General features: G+C 49.6%; 5 protein-coding genes across 5 annotated transcripts; 1 reads left to right on the top strand and 4 right to left on the bottom strand.

Moving 5' to 3' along the window:
* Positions 1 to 5,794: 5,794 nt before the first annotated feature.
* Positions 5,795 to 6,235, bottom strand: LOC136602443 (histone H2A type 1-like). Its single transcript, XM_066588874.1, has one exon. The coding sequence runs from the start codon at positions 6,233 to 6,235 to the stop codon at positions 5,843 to 5,845; it is 393 nt and encodes a 130-aa protein (XP_066444971.1). The 3' UTR covers positions 5,795 to 5,842.
* Positions 6,236 to 6,565: 330 nt separating this feature from the next.
* On the top strand, positions 6,566 to 6,958 carry LOC136602450 (histone H2B 1.1). The gene has a single exon (XM_066588880.1). It carries the CDS (start codon positions 6,577 to 6,579, stop codon positions 6,955 to 6,957), a length of 381 nt encoding a protein of 126 aa, XP_066444977.1. The 5' UTR covers positions 6,566 to 6,576; the 3' UTR covers position 6,958.
* A 9,813-nt stretch (positions 6,959 to 16,771) lies between these two features.
* On the bottom strand, positions 16,772 to 17,130 carry LOC136602455 (histone H4). The gene has a single exon (XM_066588884.1). It carries the CDS (start codon positions 17,128 to 17,130, stop codon positions 16,819 to 16,821), a length of 312 nt encoding a protein of 103 aa, XP_066444981.1. The 3' UTR covers positions 16,772 to 16,818.
* A 628-nt stretch (positions 17,131 to 17,758) lies between these two features.
* Positions 17,759 to 18,185, bottom strand: LOC136602442 (histone H3). The gene has a single exon (XM_066588873.1). It carries the CDS (start codon positions 18,183 to 18,185, stop codon positions 17,775 to 17,777), a length of 411 nt encoding a protein of 136 aa, XP_066444970.1. The 3' UTR covers positions 17,759 to 17,774.
* A 636-nt stretch (positions 18,186 to 18,821) lies between these two features.
* Positions 18,822 to 19,478, bottom strand: LOC136602475 (histone H1B-like). Its single transcript, XM_066588901.1, has one exon. It carries the CDS (start codon positions 19,476 to 19,478, stop codon positions 18,822 to 18,824), a length of 657 nt encoding a protein of 218 aa, XP_066444998.1.
* Positions 19,479 to 20,712: the final 1,234 nt, after the last annotated feature.

The following is a 20,712-nucleotide window of genomic DNA, read 5'->3' as shown; positions in this document are numbered from 1 at the left end:
CCTGATCGGGAAAAATCCTGGAATTTAACATGACACGGTACCAAAAGTTTAGGAAGTACCTGAAGTCCTAGGCGATCCTCCCTGCAATCGCCTAGGACTCGGAGTTTTCCGCCGGTTCCGGCTGCGAGCGTTGAGCCCTCAGTGGGCAGGTTATCACCCGGTGTCCAGCTTTCCCGCAGTAGAGGCAGAGACGGTGCAACAAACGGATCCGGCGTCGCTCTTTGGGGTCCAGCGGATCCACCTCCATCGGCTCGGACACAGGGACTGGTAAGGCGGAAGAGGGACCGGGATAACCGACCTCCCTGACTCTACGGGTTTGCCTGTCCTGCTTCCTAGACCTGAGCCTCCTGTCTGCCTTCACTGCTAGCTCCATAGCCTCCCTTAAGGACCCGGGAACGGGATGGGAAATTAACAGGTCTTTAACTGCGTCCGAGAGGCCCTGCAGAAAAACGTCTTTCAGCGCGCTATCGTTCCATGCCGTATCCCCCGCATAGCGTCTGAAGTTGGAGCAATAATCCTCCACACAAGCCGACCCCTGCCGCAGCGCCAACAACCGCGAAACCGCCAACCCCACTCGGTCCGGTTCATCGAAGATACCCCCGAGTTCCTGAAAAAAGGAGTCCACAGACTGCAGGCAGGGGGAACCCTCGGGGATGGAAAAGGCCCATGTCTGGGCAGAGCCCCGCAGCAGGGACATTATCAGCCCGACCCTCTGAGCCTCTGACCCGGAAGAACGGGGACGCATCCGAAAAAACAGGCGGCACGCCTGTCGGAAAACAAAAAACTTGTTCCTCTCCCCAGAAAACGCCTCGGGAAGAGGGCACTTGGGTTCGGGGCTGGTTGCGGCGTCCGATCCCTGCAACACCCCCCGCTGCTCCTGGGCCACCATGCGGGCAGATAAATCCTGGATCACAGGCACCAGGGCCTGCAGCCGGTTTGTGAGGGAACTGATCGCCTCCATGACAAACGGTTTTTAAGGGCCAGTTATTATGTTACGGCACTCTGCCCCCCAGAGCGCCAGGTGGGGTGCCCTGATCTTCCCGCACCCCACTGTCCCTGCCTACTTGCCTCGGTCCTGGCTAACCCCAGGCGGACAACTGGGCGGCGGTCCCTGCGCTGGCTAGGGACCTGGCGACTACCTAGATGGAACTACTAACAGGGGACAGAGTGCCGACAGAAGAGGCAGGTGGAACAAACCAACAAAACTTACAAGCAGAGTAAATCTGGAGATGGAGCTCACAGGTAAACAGACAGGCTACTGACGAGCAACTAGCACAGACTGGAACAGACCTGACTAGAGGCTAGCAGAACCAATAACTGGCAGTGAGCTCAGGTCACTGCCAGCCTTTTAACTAAAAGCCTCCGCCCAGGGGCGGAGAGTGGGAGGAGCCGACTCTCCCACTGTTGCATAAGGAAGGTGGAGGAGAGCGGGCGGCACCCTACGGGCGGACACGCCCACGCCGCTGCACGCTGGCTGCTCCACGCCGCTGCACGCTGGCTGCTCCACGCCGCCGGGAGAGCCCCGACAGCAGAGCTCTGGGACGCCGGAGCCGACATCGGAGCGCCGCGCGCCGGCCGTGGGAACCAGCGCCGCCCTGCATGGTAACAACAACGTAATTCAGATGTGTTCTCTGATATACCAGGGCGTACTGGTGTCATAAAACACGGCATTATAACTGAACCAGGGGTAAAGGTTCAGTTGAAACCGTACAGGGTTCCAGAAGCCCGCAGATGAGCCATCTCAGAGGAGGTCAAGAAAATGCTAGACCTCGGAGTAATTGAGGAGTCGAAAAGCGAATGGTCCAGCCATATCGTGCTGATACCAAAACCTGATGGCTCTCTGCGCTTCTGTAACGACTTCCGGAAGCTAAATGATGTGTCAAAATTTGACACATACCCAATGCCGAGAGTGGACGAGTTGATTGTGAGACTGGGTCATGCCAGGTACTTTTCCATTCTCGACCTTACTGAAGGCTACTGGCAGGTTCCCCTTACAGAGAGCGCGAAAGAAAAAGACTGTGTTTGCCACACCAGAAGGGTTGTTTCAGTACATCTGCCTACCCTTCGGTTTGCATGGAGCCCCAGCAACCTTCCAAAGATTGATGGATGTCATACTCAAACCAAATCGTCAATATGCGTCAGCATCATCTTTAGCGAAGACTGGGACAGCCATCTACCCAAGGTACAGGCAGTACTGAACTCCCTTAGAAAAGCAGGGCTCACAGTAAACCCAAAGAAGTGCGCCCTGGGTCTTGAAGAAGCACGATACCTGGGGTATATAATAGGTAGGGGTATTATAAAACCCCAGGTCAATAAAGTTGAAGCCGTTTAGAACTGGCCACAACCCACAACTAAAAAGCAGGTGAGAGCCTTTTTAGGCATTGTAGGGTACTATAGGCGGTTCGTGCAGAACTTTGCTAGCATAGCAGCGCCCCTAACAGACTTGACCAAGAACAGTAAGTCAGTCATGGTCAAGTGGAACCCTGACGCAGAAAAGGCGTTCCAAGAGTTAAAACGGGCCCTCTGTAAACGTCCAGTGTTAGTCACACCCAATTTTAAAAGGGAATTTATTGTCCAAACAGACGCGTCCGATGTGGGACTGGGAGCAGTTCTGTCCCAAGAAGTAGAGGGAGAGGAACATCCCGTAATTTATCTGAGCAGGAAGCTCACGCCACCGGAAAAAAATTACAGTATCGTTGAGCGGGAGTGCCTAGCCATCAAGTGGGCCCTGGAATCCCTAAAATACTACCTGATAGGTCGGCACTTCAGGCTGATCACGGACCACTCCCCCTTAACCTGGATGTCACAGGCAAAAGAAAAAAAATGCCAGAGTCACTAGATGGTTCCTGACCCTTCAAAATTTTAGTTTTTCAGTAGAGCACAGGGCCGGAAAGCTACAGGGCAATGCCGACGCCTTATCAAGGACGCATTGCATGACGGCGAAAGGTGTCCGACCCCACAGGCTCGAACAGAGGGGGAGGGTATGTGAGATGGTGACCGGCAAGGTGCTGGAGGGCAGGTATGTGTCGCCTAGGATGCTCTCCTATGCTGCCTTGGGGAGCGCTTGGGCAGATACGTGCCACCGAGCAGCCTGGGCTCGGTGGAGGAAGCCGGCAGTATAGTGTTAGTAGCATTACGCTACAAGTGGCTCCAAGCTGCATAATCCGGGCCGGCTTTTCCTGGAGTGACCAAAGTGAAGGGTGGGATGGTCACTCCCACGTACCAGGTGAGGCTGGTACCAGGCCTTATAAAGCCTTGGCCTACAGGGCCTAGAGGAGAGCTGAGACCTCTGCAGGTCTGAGAGTCCTGGCTGGCTGTGTGCAGGAGCCATTTTGGTTACCAGTGTGTAGACAGGGACGCTCCATGTTTAGTAAGTGCTCAGACGAGCAGGATTTACTTTATGTTGGCCTGAAGTTAAGGCCTGTTTTTTTGCTTTGTTTGCTTGGAAATAAACCCAGGCAAAGCCTGGACTAAAGACTTCATCGCAAGTGTCACTGTCTCTGACTGCTTATGCCCAGGTTGCTACTGATCCTAGACGCTAATACCTCACACATAGTATATCTAAAGATAGATAGACAGACAGACATACAAACATATTGCATGCTAATGAGCCCGCCTGTCTGGCAGTTGACTGTGCATTGTGATGTCATCAATCTGGTGTGACACGGGCAGTATAGAATGATGAATACTGGAGCCTGGTGGCCATCTGAAGTCAGTCTCCACTTCGGACGGGTTACAGATTAAACAGTATTGTATTGTCGTAAATGTGCCCGGTCATATCTCCGCTTGCTGCATGCGGTGTGCTATATTGTTGCAGCGTGTGCATCTTCCATGCTGGCACTTATAGGATCCTCCCAGTAGGGTAGATAAATTGCCCCTATGTTTTTGATGCGTCCTTACAGAATACTATACTGGGCCTGGGGGTTATGGTATCTACTAGGAAAATATCACTTTTAAGTATCTCCCAGTGTTTAATGAAGATCATTCTAAAGGCCCATTTAGACACAACGATTATCACCCAAAATCCACGCACACGGCAGTTCATGGGGCAGTTTTGAGCGTTCGCTTTGCATAAGCGTGTAAATGAAGACTCACGCTGTATGCAGAATACAAGCGGGACCGCTATCTTCTCCATTCAGCTGTTGTCTTCTCAGAGCGCCCAGCTGATATCCCGCTAAGCGCTCCTAGCGGGGTATGCAGAACACAGCTGGAGCGCTTGTCTTCTTCATATTCCGGCTGTGTTCCCCAAGCAGGATACCAGCTAAAACAATAGTATCAGCGGTATCCCGCTAAGAATGCAGCATGCAGCATGGATAAGGCTCATCGTTGTCTTTCAGCTAGCTAAATGGGCCTTTATTGAAACATTGAATCATGTCTGCTTGCTGGGGGGCGGGCAGTGCCCGTGTAAGGCTCTAGTACTCTGTTGTATGCATTGCACAGCTGCAGCATGTAAGGGGCTAATGTCTGAAAGTGGCTGGGATATGTCTGCAAAAGTACCAATACATGTACCATCACAAGATGTCTGCCTTCTATAAATGCGGGTGATTGAGGTGTAGTTGGAGTCCATCCTCTTCAACGATTAGGAGTGAAGGGTACTATTGTACCCTGATGCTGTTGGGGCATGGTGGTCTGGACGCAGGTCAAGAGCTGTTGGCTTGTTATGGAGGACAGGGGTTAATGCACCATGTGTAGAGACTGCTGGTGCTGCCTGTCTTTGATGCATGCTAGATTAGTCATGCCTGGGTGATGTTGTGTGGTTTCCCATTCACTCTGCCAGTTCCCATGTGCATAGTGGATATATATTCGCATGCCTCCCTTTGCTCAGTGCTGCTTATTCTGTTCCATAGTGGAGTCCCTGGAGTTTGGAGCAAAGAAGAGCGGCTCGTTCCTGCAGCACATGCGTTCCCTGTCGCCGTGCTGAGTGTGGTACCCTGGTGTCGCACAGGCTTTTCATCAGGGTTATGCATTTCAGTTGTGGTGCACACTGCTCTTCGGTGCATATCTATCTACTAGAGTAGTTGTGAACATCACCCTGCGCCGGTGCTGAGCATAGTGCTTGTGAACCATTGGGGCGTCACACCCGCAGCAGTCAGGAACACGGCGATCCATGGGCAACCATATATATCCTGGCAATGGTAATGATCTCACCTATGTAGCAGGTTATGTTAGCTCCCGTCTTATACTTCTTGCTGTGTCCTCTTTTCTGCATGAAGAAAGCAGTCTCTCATCCATACCGCTCGATCCTAGGCGGTACGTCCTGAGGCGTTTGCATTTTTCTTGTTATAATGGGCACATACTGAATACATAGAGGAAAGCTTTTATCTCTATGCCTCCAGGCTCCTATCATTTACATGCACATATATATCCTGGGCCTGCTAACCTGAAGTTGAATGCAAATTAAATATTCTAAGCATAGAGCCTCTGAGGCGAAGCAGGGTAATTTGGAAGCGGGCCCACTCAGCAGATAATAGGCTCTCTGGCTGGAAGAAGAAGGTAGTCATAAATTCATAGAATGGTAGAGTTAGAAAGACCCCCAGGGTCATCGGGTCCAACCCCCTGCTCAGTGCAGGATCACTGTAGGATCCTACAGCCGCCCGTCCTCTGGACATGAGGTCACCTAGAGCAGGACGATTGTGCGCTTCTGCCGGTGACAGGGATGGCCAAATTGGCATCCGCCCCAATCTCTGCCTCCTTGTGGAAAGTCCTGTACAGTTATAGTTTCTCGGTGCCGCCGGCGTACCGGCCACCGAGTATCCCAGCATAGAAGCGGCGCAGCTCTGTTGTAAGGAGCATGTGGGTGGCTCTTAGAAGAGCCTTTGGTTCTATGGAGGGATCGGCGCGATCACTTGCTCTTGCTCGTCTTGCTGCTCTCGGTCTTCTTGGGCAGCAGCACGGCCTGGATGTTGGGCAGGACGCCTCCCTGGGCGATGGTCACCCCACCCAGCAGCTTGTTCAGCTCCTCGTCGTTGCGCACAGCCAGCTGGAGGTGACGGGGGATGATGCGGGTCTTCTTGTTGTCCCGGGCGGCATTGCCAGCCAATTCCAGGATCTCAGCGGTCAGATACTCTAGCACTGCTGCCATATAGACCGGAGCGCCGGCGCCCACCCTCTCAGCGTAGTTGCCCTTGCGGAGAAGCCTGTGTACACGGCCGACAGGGAACTGCAGTCCTGCCCGGGATGAGCGAGTCTTGGCCTTAGCACGGACTTTGCCTCCTTGTTTGCCGCGTCCAGACATCTTCAAGCACAGGAAAGCAGAACTAGGAAAAAAAAAAAACACTTCGGAAGTAATGATAAGGAGAAGAGCCCTTCTGTTGATTTTTATAACCTGCTGCTCCGCCCTCCTCTCTTCTAATTGGGTAGATTTCAATCCACGCAATACAGGCCAGACTTGAGGAAGAACCAATGAGCGGCACTGGGCGTGGCTAATGACGCTCACAGGGGTCACATGTTTTGCTGCTCCAGTAGAACAGCAAGCAGACGGCGGTACTCATTTGCATGGCCCCGCTATAAATACCGCAGCGCTGGGAGGTGCAGGGAAACTGTTCTCTCTAGTTCGGAAAGTATCTCTACGTTACCATGCCTGATCCCGCCAAGTCTGCTCCAGCGCCCAAGAAGGGCTCCAAGAAAGCCGTGACCAAGACTCAGAAGAAGGACGGCAAGAAGCGTAGGAAGACCAGGAAGGAGAGCTATGCCATCTACGTGTACAAGGTGCTGAAGCAGGTCCACCCCGACACCGGTATCTCCTCCAAGGCCATGGGCATCATGAACTCCTTCGTCAACGACATCTTCGAGCGCATCGCAGGGGAAGCCTCCCGCCTGGCTCACTACAACAAGCGCTCCACCATCACCTCCCGGGAGATTCAGACCGCCGTGCGCCTGCTGCTGCCCGGAGAGCTGGCCAAGCACGCCGTGTCCGAGGGCACCAAGGCCGTCACCAAGTACACCAGCGCCAAGTAATCTGTTCTGTGGCCCGCCGTGCACGATCACCCCAAAGGCTCTTCTAAGAGCCACCCACCCCGTCTACAGCAGAGCTGTCACCTCCTAGTCGGTGTGTAGGATATTGTAATACGTTGCTGTAGAGTGAATGATAACCAGATTGTGTGCTAGTTCTCTCTGGTGTCTCTTCTGCATCGTGCAGTATAAATGGCATTATTGGGGGAGGCAGCAGCGGAACACAGATGGTCATCTCAGACTCCACCGCCTGCTGCGGTTTGGGGCTCCGTTTTCTTCCCCGTGTCCACAAGCGCTCGGGGGGGCTCTGTCCTATTGCCTTCCAGCAATAGCAATCATGTCTTCTGCTGGCAGTAGGTGGGGATAGACCGCCGTTATGTCGGCGCGGCTGCCGGGTGTTGATGCATTGCTCCCGGTGTGAGGACAAAGCGGCCGCAGCATTGTTATGGACGATGCCCTGACGGACTGCTCAGAACCCGTGGTTTATATCGCCAGTAATGCAGCTGGGATGAATTAGAAGAAAGCTGCGGATGGTAAAGAGAAACTAGGAGGATCACCGACGGGGAGAAACCCTGACAAGGTGCAGTTCCAGCACACTTTAGGGAATATTTAGAAACCCAGCGCGGGAGTTCGGGATATTAACCGAGTGTGATCGGTGGAGTGTACAGCGCCGGCCGCATGCTTCTCCCGATATGTACCCGTCCCGGCAGCTCGCTGATAACCCCAACTGTTCTCTCAGAAATGGTGAATACGTGCCAGCCGGGCCGGGGAGCTGATAGTGAGCGGACCTGGAGCTTGTGTCCTGGGAATAGGCAGATCTCTTTAAACTATCCGGGTGACCCGCGGACGCCTCCATACTGGTGGGCACTGTGCGGCGCTCTACCTAGATCTAGTGGCGCCGCACCGGACAATAAAGCCATCAGATAATCGGCGACTGTTGCTGCTCGCGGTACTCTGAGCACAGTGTATCCCCTGCTGATTAGATACCGGCAGCCCTGATCGCCGCTCTATCAGATGCCCCGTCAGTGATTACACGGGTTACATGGAGTGTGTGTGTGTGACCGAAGCAGTGGGGTGCACAAAGGGTCGGAGGTGTGGGGGGTCTGGAACGCAGACCGTAATGCGAATGTTGCCTGTATCCAAATCTAGAGGAAATATTATATAGAGTACTCATAGAGAACCATAATAACCACTACACATAAGACTGTTTAGTGATCAGAATGAATTCTGTTTATTGTTGTACATTGCTAGTTTATATGCAAGTTGGAATAGAAGGCGTTTCCAATACCTAGTTTCATTCTACTTTTGCTGACCAAACCCTCATTCCAACAGATTACAATAGGGCTGTAAATCAAAAGCCTTTTAAACAAAAGGTATCAACAAAGCTGTTTGAACTATACATAAAACAATTACATGTGATAATAAAGGTTGTCTCCTGGCTGGCTGAGTACCTACTTAGTCAGAATGTAATCTTAAAGATCCATCAACAATTTGCACATCAAAAGAGGGGACATTGTTTCTAGTTTTTCACATAGACAAAACTGGTCCAGCCACTTACTCGGGAGTCAGCATAAAGTTGATAAGTTGGTATTCAGTAAGATAGCTGAATAAAATCTAATTAATCATACATTTAGTATTCTAAAATCAATATTCAAATAAACGCTTGAATATACCTTTTTACATATGATTCTATATCCAAATTCTACTAGCAACTTCCGGAATGTTTTACATATAATACATAACATTATATAACCAAATAACTAATGTCACATTTATTACACTGTTTCCTTATCTTTCTTATGTTAGGTTATTGATTAATAATGATTGACCCCTATCATTCCCTCATTTGGACATCAGAGCCACCATTATCTCCTGGTACTGTCACTCATAGGTGCTGGGTTCCCAGGTAGGAATGGTGCACTCTATGTCCATCAAGATATGAAGACATAATATCAAATATTGCAAGTCAATCAAGTTTACAATACAGTAATCTTTAGATTTATCAACATCAATATCGTCATCGTCATATTAGACACTTAAAGGGGTGTATTTTTGGGTATGTCTCGAAGAGTCTCTACAGGAGTGGGGACAGATAATAGACAAGTCCGCAAAATGTCCTCTCCACTCCTGAGGTTGGGCATACACGTGTGGGAAATATTTGCCCATCCAGTCCATCGCTTCTCCATGTGGATCGTTCGTAGTGGTGTTTCCCAATAAGAAGATAGTCCAATAAGACAAATGCAAAAGTCAAAATCAAAATGTCCATTACCTCCCCCACCCAAACAACGCCGGGATCCCACCCATCACTTTTCCTCTGGCTCGGGAACTTTCTTGCAGTGGGAGGCATGTATCCACTTTTACAGAAGTAGGCGTTGACAACAGAACTTGGTATGGTCGTCAAACCTTGGGTCCAAGGCCTTTACTACGTGTCTTTTTGTGACCACCCAATCTCCAGGTGGCAAGAAATGAGTCCCCTCTAGGTTGTCAGGGTCTGGAATTGGGGAAAACACTAGATCGGGTGTTATTTTCAGTTTACGACATAGTTCTTGTACATATTCAATAACCTTATCACACCCCTGCTGTAGGGCCTGTGGATGGTACAGGCCTAATCTTGGCATAGAGCCAAACACTTCTTTTAACTTAAGCATATCATTTTAGTTCTTTCAACTCTGTTAAACTCTGCGGGTGGTATGGAGTGTAAAACGCTTGTTCCACCCCCAAGGCTGACATCACCTCTCGCATCACTTCACCTGTAAACTGTGTACCTCTGTCACTCTCAATTGTCTCTAGTACCCCAAATCTACATACAAGTTCTGACACAAGTTTAGTCACTGTACATTGTGCGGTGGCTTTGAACAGGTCCACGCACACAAGGACGTACTCATACCTGCCTGATTTGGGAAGCTGGATGTAATCGATTTGTAATCTCTGAATAGGATACAGTGGTCACTTCACATGCCTTCACATATGCCTTCGCCAACCTGTCCAACCCTGGAGCATACCATACCTTGTCCATAACAGAAACCATGGTATTCCGAGAGGCATGCACTTTCCCGTGAGCTAGGACGGCGAGGTGGGGGTAGGCAGCCGCTGGTACATCATCTACGTCCCGTAGGACGCCAAATCCCAAATCAACAAGAGTGGTGGGACCAAGATCCAACTTACAGCACAAGGGGTCTTGCGTCCTGTCCTAGGAGAGCTGCAGCCTTGGCTGCCCTATCCCCTTGTTCTCTGGTGACTGCCCCTGCATGTGTGCTTTAATCTTTATTATGGCCACCTGTCCTGGCAACATGATAGCTTAATGGGCTTGCCTTGTGCCGTGAGAAAGCTCCTGGACCGCCAGATGGGTCCATAATCGTGTGCAGTACCAAAGGCGTACCTGGAATCAGTGTAGATGTTAGCAGTGGTAGCTTTTTCAATCGTACAGGCCTCAGTTCCTGCGCTGACATGTATGGCGGCAGTGGTTTTTGTAAGCATCTCATTCAGTGTGACTACTTCAAAACCTGTTACAAACCTTCCTTTGTCATTCAGGTATCTAGATCCATCCACAAACATTTCAAGGTGGGGGTTTAGGAGGGGTTTGTCAGTGACATGTGCGAACCCAGCTGTCACAATCATGCTGGTGTTCTGCGTCAAAGGCCTCCTCTTCATCATCAGTCAGAGAATTTGCAAAAAGCTGGTCCTCTGTACTTACTCCCCCATTTGAATCAGTGTCACCTAATGGCAATAAGGTGGCCGGATTCAAAGTGGTGCAACGTTGAAATGAGACATTGGATGAAGAGTGTAAATGCAAGTTCCATTTTGATCCGTCTAGCAAGAGACAGATGTCTACGGCTTACCTGTGTCAGGATACCATGTATGTCATGTGGGGTGTAGATCACCATGGTGTGATCTAGGACAACGTCAGAACTTTTGTCCATTAGTGCCTGAACTGCTAGAACCGCTCGGACGCAGGATGGAGACCCTCTAGCCACCGCGTCAAGATGGGCACTGTAGTATGCTACAGGTCGCTTTTTGTGTCAGTACAGCGGTGGCGTGTCCCTCCATCTCAGTGACGTACATTTGGAAAGGGTTGTCATAGTCTGGCAGCCCCAGTGCACCCGGTTACCTGTACTTTCAGCTGATAGAAGGCTGACTCGGCCTGCGGGGTCAGGGCAAATGGCCGTGAACCCAAACAGTCGTACAGAGGCTGCATGGTCATGGAGGCAGAGCGTCCATTGCCAATAGTATGAAACCAGTCCCAAGAAGGTACGCAACTGGGCATGGGAGGTGGGAAGTTACATGTCACTTACCACCTTCGTGCGTTCCGGCGTCAGGTGCTTAGTACCTGGACCTAGGCAGTGGCCCAGGAACACTACGTGAGACTTGCAGAACTGAAGTTTCTCTTTGCTGGCTTTTCAGCCATTCTACTCTGATGGAGGAAACACAAAAGGCTTAGTGATGCATTGAGGTAACTGTCAGCAGTACATAAAAGTAAATTAAAAACAAATCATCAACATATTACAAGAGGGCGGTGCCCTCGCGAATTGGCCAGGCGTCTAATACCAGTTTCATGAATCTGGTGAACTGGTATTGGGCTATACTGTGCCCCTTGTGGCAGCACTATCCAACAGTACTGCTTTCCTCTGGAATTAAATACAAACAAATACAGACAGTCTGTCGAGGTCCGTCTGACTGGTAGCCCAAAGGCTCAAAGGAACGACACTAAGAACTTGTTTCTCTGCGTGCGTAAGAGTGAAGACAGGTAGAGGTGTCGCTAGGTCTGCTGCCATCCGACAGAAGGTCGGGTGACTTTCAGACCTGGGGTGTATACGAGTCTCACCGGACGGGTGAAATTCGATACAAGATCCCAAGGGTCCCATCATTTCGGTTCCCAATATGCTTTCAGGACTTTCCAGCACAAGGAAGCGCATGAGGCATCGTGACCCTTTAAACATTACCTCTAGTGGTTCAGTTTCTGCCAGCTGAATCGGCACTCCTGAAACCCCTTGCACCAATTACTGCTAGACAATCAGGCTGGTATTCTATTTAAAATAGATCAGAACCTTGTAGCAAAAAAAATTAAAAAAAATTTAAATTTAAAAATTTTGAAATTGCTGACCTGCAATACCTGGATCAACTATGTCAGATGTCCAGTTCCTTGGGCTAAGCAATGACTCAGGAATTGGAGTTTGTCTTGGAGGTGGCTTACTATTTGTCAGGACCTGCGGAAAGCTGAGTTTCTGCAGTAGCTATCAAGACAAATGCATGAGCCGGATCTACCAAGAGAGCAGTTAGTTTACAAAACCTCCTCTGAACTGTCACTTGAGGTCTCAACCCGTACCGATCCATCCGGTGAAAATTTGATGGATGCAGATAAGGCTTGTAAGATATCAATACAAATAACAGACATGAATTACAACAAGGCAGAATAATCCACAAACATCTATCCACATTAAAATATGATATTCTTTAAGCAAATTCATTATTAATCTGATCCTGCCTGCAATGTCTCATCAAATTTAAGAAGAAAAAAAAAAAATTTCCTAACTGCCCAAGCTCCTCACCCCCTCCTTTGTAGACAAAAGAAGGATGAAACATTACCTACTTTTACATTATCTAGCTCCACCCCTTCGATGCTGGTCGTCTGCATGTCTCTCCTACAGAACATTCTCTCAGAGACAGTGCAGTACTAACAGCATTTAGTAGTGATATAGACGTCCAACCAATCACAGAACTGACATTTACACAAAAAGCAAAAATATATATATATATCTTAAAATCCCTATGTTCTCTATTTTTAAGACCGTATAATTCACATAATTCATTACAAGTTTCTTATTTCATCAGCGTCTGTCTTCCTTTCTATGACACTGAATTTTATCTCTATGAAACAGAACAATAGCTAAGATATTAATAAGCAACTAAAACATTCAGACTTTAAACAGCATTAATTATTAGTAATTACAAGACGTATACTTCTCTCCTAGGCTGGTCTGTGTTGAGGGTGGAGCAAGACCTCTTCCTATTGTTCTTCCCTGTTTTACATCTGCTTCTATATCACCCTCCGCTCCCTGCATCTCTTTCTTGTCCTCATGCTTCCACTCACTAGCCTAGGATCTAGTGAGCATAGGCATAACCGGTTTGCACCGAGGAGCTCCGCAAGCAGGGCAGCTCTCTCTCCAATCCGGGTTCTGTTGTCCACAATGCCAGCAGGTCCATCCCTCCAGTCCAATGTTTGACCTTGGAGTGGATGACTTGGCATAGGGTGGAGGGGAGGAGACGGTTGGAATTGAGATGAAGGAGGGGGTGAAGGTTGAAGAGGGAACTGACCCCACAATGAGAGAACATTATATACCTGTGCTTTGAATTCTTTTCTCATTTCATTTTTAGCTATTGAACAGTATATATATAATACAACATACTTCCTGTGTAGCCAAATATAACCAATTCTTAATTCACATTTCTTTGCAAAGACAAGTAGGTCTTCTAAAGCCCAGTACTCCCCACCCTTTGAAATGTATCTTATCTTCTATAGAACACAGAAACTTCTCCAGACAAATAGCTGTATAACTGGTTCCACTGCCTGTAAACCTCTTCTAAACTGCAAATTCACACTCACTAAGGGGGGGGGGGTTATTCATTCCTATACGGACTGATAATATGTGAAGTAGAAATTGGGATTGCATTTACTGTACACCAGACTTCCAATAATGAGCGAATTATGTATAGATAAGAAAAACTCTTAGTACCGCGGTTTTTACACAATTTGCTCAGAATAGGCTACCCAATGACAAACACAATACAACTTATGCCCATTTCTACCCACATACTGATATTCACCACTCCAGATAGCAACTATGATCACCGTTCATTGTTAAACCTTCTACCTTTCCTTAACTCATTGACTTGCTTTTTTTCTTTACTATAACCTTCAGCTAAAATTGCTTACATCAACTTTACACTCAGGAAAAAAAACAAAAACCCACCCAGTATATATATACTTCATTGTTCTTTTGAACACCCACACATGTGAGTGGGGTATAACTTTCTTACACTTAGAAATTAGACATTACAAGAACACTAAGACGTACAACAAAGATTAGTTTGCATAACAACAAGACTTACAAGACAAACAATAGTGGTTATTTGTCACATAATTGTCCACAGATTTTGCATGAACTTACTTTATGTCCCAGAGGGACACAATCTATAAGAGGATTCCCTTTCTCTGATAACCCCTTACTGCCGTATCTATACTTGCCTTAATCCATCTGTCTAACATATTTTTATACAACCTTTTGACTATCTCTGAATCTTTTCCCCAAACTTGCTGGTCTAAGACTCCCAAAATTCTAAACACCTTACTACATTCTTCTTCCCACAGCTAACGTGCCTTCTTTGTCTTTTACTATTTCTCTGGCTGATTTCCATATAGGCATACTGCTTGCCCTGTACGTTTCCCATATTGTCTGTTCCTTTATCTAAACCGGCGTCTCTGATATCTTTCATATGCTTTTTCCCGTACTGTTACCAGAACTCATAGTTAAAGGTTCCTGCTTTTCTAAGTCCTATTTTATACACTTGTCTGCAATCGTCTCCCCCTTCCCTTTCTCACACAGCTTATGGCACACAGAACCTTATTTGTCACACAGGCTTCTATTTGTCACACAGGCTTCTATTTGTCACACAGGTTTCTATTTGTCACACAGGTTTCTATTTGTCACACAGGTTTCTATTTGTCACACAGGTTTCTATTTGTCACACAGGCTTTTATTTCACACAGGCTTCTATTTCACACAGTACACTAAGGACCCCTGGTCCTGGAATAGTTTTACGGACTCCTTAAGGGGGGGGTTTAGGGGAGACCAGACCTCTCTTCTAAGGGAACTTCTGGTGATATTATAACAGACTCAGTAAAAGCGAATTATGGCTAACACGACACAGACTATCAACGTACAGATTTCAACAATTACTACAGGCAACATGGCAATATACACACAAGGGTTCTTCCGTCTAGCACGGTCACTAAGAACACCGTAAATAACAGGCAGAAGCGTCCTATATAACATACAGCAACTCACCCCCTGTCGACACGAGACTTGAAGTCAGGAGAGCCCAGAGCTTGAGTGGTAAGTCAAGAGCTTACCGTATACCGGTGTTTTGTAGATCTGGGGTCCCGTGGCCTCTCATCCGGCTGGTCGGCAGGTAGTGTAGTCAGGTATCGGCTGCAGGTAAGGAGTTAGCTTCTGCGCCACTTGTCGGGCGCCAAATAAACTGTGGGGGGTCTGGAACGCAGACCGTAATGCGAATGTTGCCTGTATCCAAATCTAGAGGAAATATTATATAGAGTACTCATAGAGAACCATAATAACCACTACACATAAGACCGTTTAGTGATCAGAATGAATTCTGTTTATTGTTGTACATTGCTAGTTTATATGCAAGTTGGAATAGAAGGCGTTTCCAATACCTAGTTTCATTCTACTTTTGCTGACCAAACCCTCATTCCAACAGATTACAATAGGGCTGTAAATCAAAAGCCTTTTAAACAAAAGGTATCAACAAAGCTGTTTGAACTATACATAAAACAATTACATGTGATAATAAAGGTTGTCTCCTGGCTGGCTGAGTACCTACTTAGTCAGAATGTAATCTTAAAGATCCATCAACAATTTGCACATCAAAAGAGGGGACATTGTTTCTAGTTTTTCACATAGACAAAACTGGTCCAGCCACTTACTCGGGAGTCAGCATAAAGTTGATAAGTTGGTATTCAGTAAGATAGCTGAATAAAATCTAATTAATCATACATTTAGTATTCTAAAATCAATATTCAAATAAACGCTTGAATATACCTTTTTACATATGATTCTATATCCAAATTCTACTAGCAACTTCCGGAATGTTTTACATATAATACATAACATTATATAACCAAATAACTAATGTCACATTTATTACACTGTTTCCTTATCTTTCTTATGTTAGGTTATTGATTAATAATGATTGACCCCTATCAGAGGCAGACGGCATAGTTGCCCAAGGATGACATGCTGGGGGCTGTAGTGCATTGTAGTGGGTACAAGGGGGTAGCGGAGGCAACCCGGGATGCCTGACAATGAGAGGCTTGAAGCGCCAGGAAAGGGGAGGAGGAGCATGACGAGAAGAGCCTCACACTCCCCAGCTCCGCATGTAGAGGTGTCCAGGCGCCTCTTGACTCCTTTTACTCCAGCGGCCACAAAGGGAACGAGAGCGGTGCAGGGACCAGAGTAGCAGCAGCAGTGGGAATGGGAGCAAAGATAGCCTGGCGGGGACCAGAGTGACAGCGGTCATCCCCTCACATAGAGGCGCAGACTGTATCTCTCAGAGATCTGCAGGGCCACCCTCTTGCCTAGGTTAATTTAGTGCTGCGGCTACATCATTCAGCTCTCCCAGAGTCCTGCAACACGATGTCAGTGCAGCACTCTGGGAGAGCTGGGTGCTATGACCGCAACTCTATATAAAATAATGGCTCCGCGGGTCCTTGGGAGATCTTGGTGCAATTGCAGCACTTCTATATGAGAGGACCGCCGTGCAGGACGCCTCCAATATGGTAGCATTACACGGATTAGCGGGCAGGCTGTATGCTTTAGTACAAGGAGGACACACAATCAGTGCGCCGCAGCCTGCTTCCTCCTCTCTAACGGTAGGAGGGAAAAGGGACTAGAGCCTGAAGTACGCGCGGGCCAGGAAGCTCTTCCTTCACCTGGGACATTCCAATTATCAGACTGGCAATCAGACTGAATCAGCGGCAACCCCCCACAAGGAGTTGTATTACAGCCTTTCCTTGGAAGATGTGGGCGGCTCTGAGAAGAGCCTTTGTGTTATGGAGAAAGAGCAGAATTATTAACCTCCGAAGCCGTAGAGAGTGCGGCCCTGGCGCTTGAGCGCGTACACCACGTCCATAGCGGTGACGGTCTTCCTCTTGGCGTGCTCGGTGTAGGTGACGGCGTCGCGGATCACGTTCTCCAGGAAGACTTTCAGGACGCCGCGAGTCTCTTCATAGATGAGGCCGGAGATACGCTTGACGCCTCCCCTGCGAGCTAGACGGCGGATGGCAGGCTTGGTGATGCCCTGGATGTTATCACGGAGCACCTTCCTGTGCCGCTTGGCACCGCCCTTCCCAAGACCTTTCCCTCCTTTACCGCGACCAGACATCTTCCACGTTGTAAGCAGAAAACAATTGCCAACCAGTTCGAGCGTCCTCCCTTATCTACGCGACGGCGGACCAGATTAAAAACAATACATGACGCAAGTTTAGGGCGTTCCTAATGGGGGCAATTACATGTTGGCCACCCCCCCCCCCCCTCCTTGCTGATTGGTTGAGCACAGAACCGTTTGAAATTTGGAATTTACCCGCTTCCTCTACAACTCTCAAAAGCCCCCTGGCTAGGTGCCTCATGTCATTGTGTAGTATTATTGTTGTTTCTGTATTGCTTTCTTTCTCCTTGGTACAATGAGATAACATCCACATATAAAATACATCCTCAACACTAATCCCTTCCCTCCCGGCGGACTACAGGAACCGATAGATGCCTCTCACTGACAACTTCATCGCTTTGTCTCTTTCTACAATATGGAAATATGAGAAAATGGCATAAATTACCCGAGGTACTGACTAGGTCAATGAAGGGGTTAACAGACCACCTCCTGCTGACACATTATTGGGGACAGGCTGGCTGTGAACCCGAGTGGGGAGGGAATCGGAAGAATAACAGCGGAGGACAGGATGCAGCTCGTTTGAGGAGGATTTGGTGGCTCTGAAAAGAGCCTTTGTGTTCCACGCGGTGCCCAGAGCAGATCTAAGCCCTCTCTCCGCGAATCCTGCGGGCCAGCTGGATGTCTTTGGGCATGATGGTGACCCGCTTGGCGTGGATGGCGCACAGATTGGTGTCCTCGAACAGTCCTACCAGGTAAGCCTCGCTGGCCTCCTGCAGAGCCATGACCGCTGAGCTCTGGAAGCGCAGGTCAGTCTTGAAGTCCTGGGCGATCTCTCTCACCAGGCGCTGAAAGGGAAGCTTACGGATCAGCAGCTCGGTGGACTTCTGGTAGCGACGGATTTCACGGAGAGCCACTGTACCTGGACGGTAGCGGTGAGGCTTCTTCACTCCGCCGGTGGCAGGAGCGCTCTTCCTGGCGGCCTTCGTAGCCAGCTGCTTGCGGGGAGCTTTCCCTCCGGTGGATTTACGAGCGGTCTGCTTGGTTCTGGCCATAGCTCTACTGTAGCGATGCACACAGATGTGATATGATGGGAGCCGTAGAAAGAGCAGAGCCTTTATACCCTACTTGCTCTTCCCTATTGGCTCTTAGAAACAACGCCCCCTACATCTCATTGGCTTTTTCGAACAAACCACTAGCCCGCCAAAAAGCTTGATGCCCGCGACCAATCAGCGTTCGGCAGAGGCTGGCCCCACCGCAGCCTATCAGGCCACTGCATGATACGTACGGGTGTCTGTGAAATCATGTTCTCAGCTGCTTCCCTGCATTGATATGTCCGCAGAAACACACACTCCACGCTGCACGGCAGTCTCCCCCATTAGAAGCTGTGCTGCTTTTATGGGAAATGCATTAGGTCGGCGAGTCCCCTCCCTCTTCACACTCAGCCCGGCATCCATACACGCGTTGTATAGGTCACACTCCCCAACAGGAACGGGGATGATGCGGCGACAATGTCTCGTATTACTCCCCCTCGCTCCCTAGACTCCCAACTGATATGAAGTCCCCTGTAGCCGCTATGGGGGCGCTGCTATCTAGAACAGAATTCGAGGCAGTGATAATACAGCTCTGCGGTGAGAAGGTGGCGGCTCTGAAAAGAGCCTTTGTGGGGTAAATGCACGGGCGGCTTCAGCTTATTTCTTAGCCGCAGTCTTCTTGGCTTTAACAGCCTTCTTAGCCGGACTCTTGGCAGCTTTGGGTTTGGCCGCCTTCTTAGCCGGACTCTTCGTCACCTTCTTGGGCTTTGGGGCGGCCTTCGGCTTTGAGGCTTTCTTCGGGCTCTTGGCCACTTTCTTGGCGGCGGCCGCTGCAGGTTTCTTTGCTTTTTTCGGGCTTTTGGCCGGAGCCTTCTTGGGCTTCTTAGGAGATTTCGCCGCTTTCTTGGCTCCAGCGGGCTTCTTGGGCTTGGCCGCAGACGCTGGCTTCTTTTTGGCCGGCTTGTCCTTAGTCTCCTGCTTCTTGTTCAGCTTGAAGGAGCCGGAGGCGCCGCTGCCTTTCACCTGGAGCAGGCTGCCCTTGGTGACCAGAGACTTGACGGCCAGCTTCAGGCGGCTGTTATTCTTCTCTACATCGTACCCTCCGGCAGCCAGAGCCTTCTTCAGGGCGGCTAGAGACACCCCGCTGCGCTCTTTAGAGGCGGACACGGCTCTGACGATCAGCTCCGACACGCCGGGACCGGAGGACTTCTTGCTTTTCTTGGCGCCCCCTGCGGCGGATTTCTTCGGCTGCTTCTTGGATTTGGCAGCCGGCTCGGCGGCAGGAGGAGCGGCGGCTGGCGCGGTTTCTGCCATTGTGTGCTGCGGAAAACAAATAGTAAAACTCTCCTGGAAGAGAAACTCTGAGAGCGGCGCTGGTGGCGCCTCTTATATGTACAGCGGCCGCGCTCTGATTGGCTCGTGAGCAGGCCCGTCCTGAGCTGCTATTGGCTGACACTGAGCACAGCTACTGCCTTATCCCATCCGGGCCTCCTCTCCGTTCCGATCTCCTCTTGTGCTTCCCTGCCCGGGATAAGAGTCCGTTACCGGTCAGAACCGGACAGGAGAGCTCGCTTTCAACGTGACTCCTCACTCTCGGACATCTCATGCAACCGTTTATAGCCGCCGCTGGCGGAGGTTCCGGGGAGGAGCGGAGAGGAGGCCACGAGATCTTCGCCATAGTTCTCCCGATCTGCACATCACCGCGTATCTGCGGAGATAAAACCGCTGCGGGAGCGCCTTCCCTCTATTCCCGGCCCTTGTCACCATCCCCGGGATCTACTCCACAATCTCCATCGTGCAGAAGCTGATTGCACAATGTGAGGACGACCTGGAGCTGCCGAGAGCCCAGAGGTGTAGCACAGGCGGCGCCTCCGCTCACTGCCAGCTCCCGGGTGCTGAATGTATACTGTATATACTGCAGACTTCTCTATACTGCGGCGCAATGTAAGGTGAGGAAACCCAGTACCCCCCTGTACACTCAGACGATCGGGAATGCCACACGTTATCGTCCCTTTAATACCCCGGACATGATGGGTGTGGTTGTCCACAAGAAGAAGCGATTCTTCTTCTCTGCAGGTTCATCTCCTCCCGCGGGCTGCTGCCCGTTCTATATCATCCCAGGGATACCATGTGCTGGACGTGACGGCCATTGCATCGGCTCTGTAGTTCCCATCAATCGTTGACGGTGAAGATGGAACTTGGGATTTGGCTGAAGAGCGGTGGCATCTAACAACGCTCTAATCGGGATGTAGATCGCCAAGAAATGACGCCTGAACAAAGCCTTCTACCCGCGGTTCTCCTGCAGCCGGCGATGGCCTGTCAGTCACTGATGTCCGAGCAGTGATACAGCGGGACTCTCAGCGCCAGATCCAGTGCCGCAGTCGGTGTCATCGTACATAACCCGCAGGGAGGGTTCTACTGTAGATCCCCGGGGCAGCAGATGTTGTACAGTGTCCGCTGGGATTCCTATGGCAGAGCGTGTTGGTCCAGAAAGCTTTCACAGACCCTGAAGGACCATCGGTACTGTGAGACCCCCGCTTCCCCCACA

This window comes from Eleutherodactylus coqui, unplaced genomic scaffold (assembly GCF_035609145.1).
Source record: "Eleutherodactylus coqui strain aEleCoq1 unplaced genomic scaffold, aEleCoq1.hap1 HAP1_SCAFFOLD_27, whole genome shotgun sequence".
Classification (NCBI taxonomy): domain Eukaryota; kingdom Metazoa; phylum Chordata; class Amphibia; order Anura; family Eleutherodactylidae; genus Eleutherodactylus; species Eleutherodactylus coqui.
The sequence above is the reverse complement of the archived record's forward strand: the minus strand, read 5'-3'. Positions and strand labels throughout refer to the sequence as shown.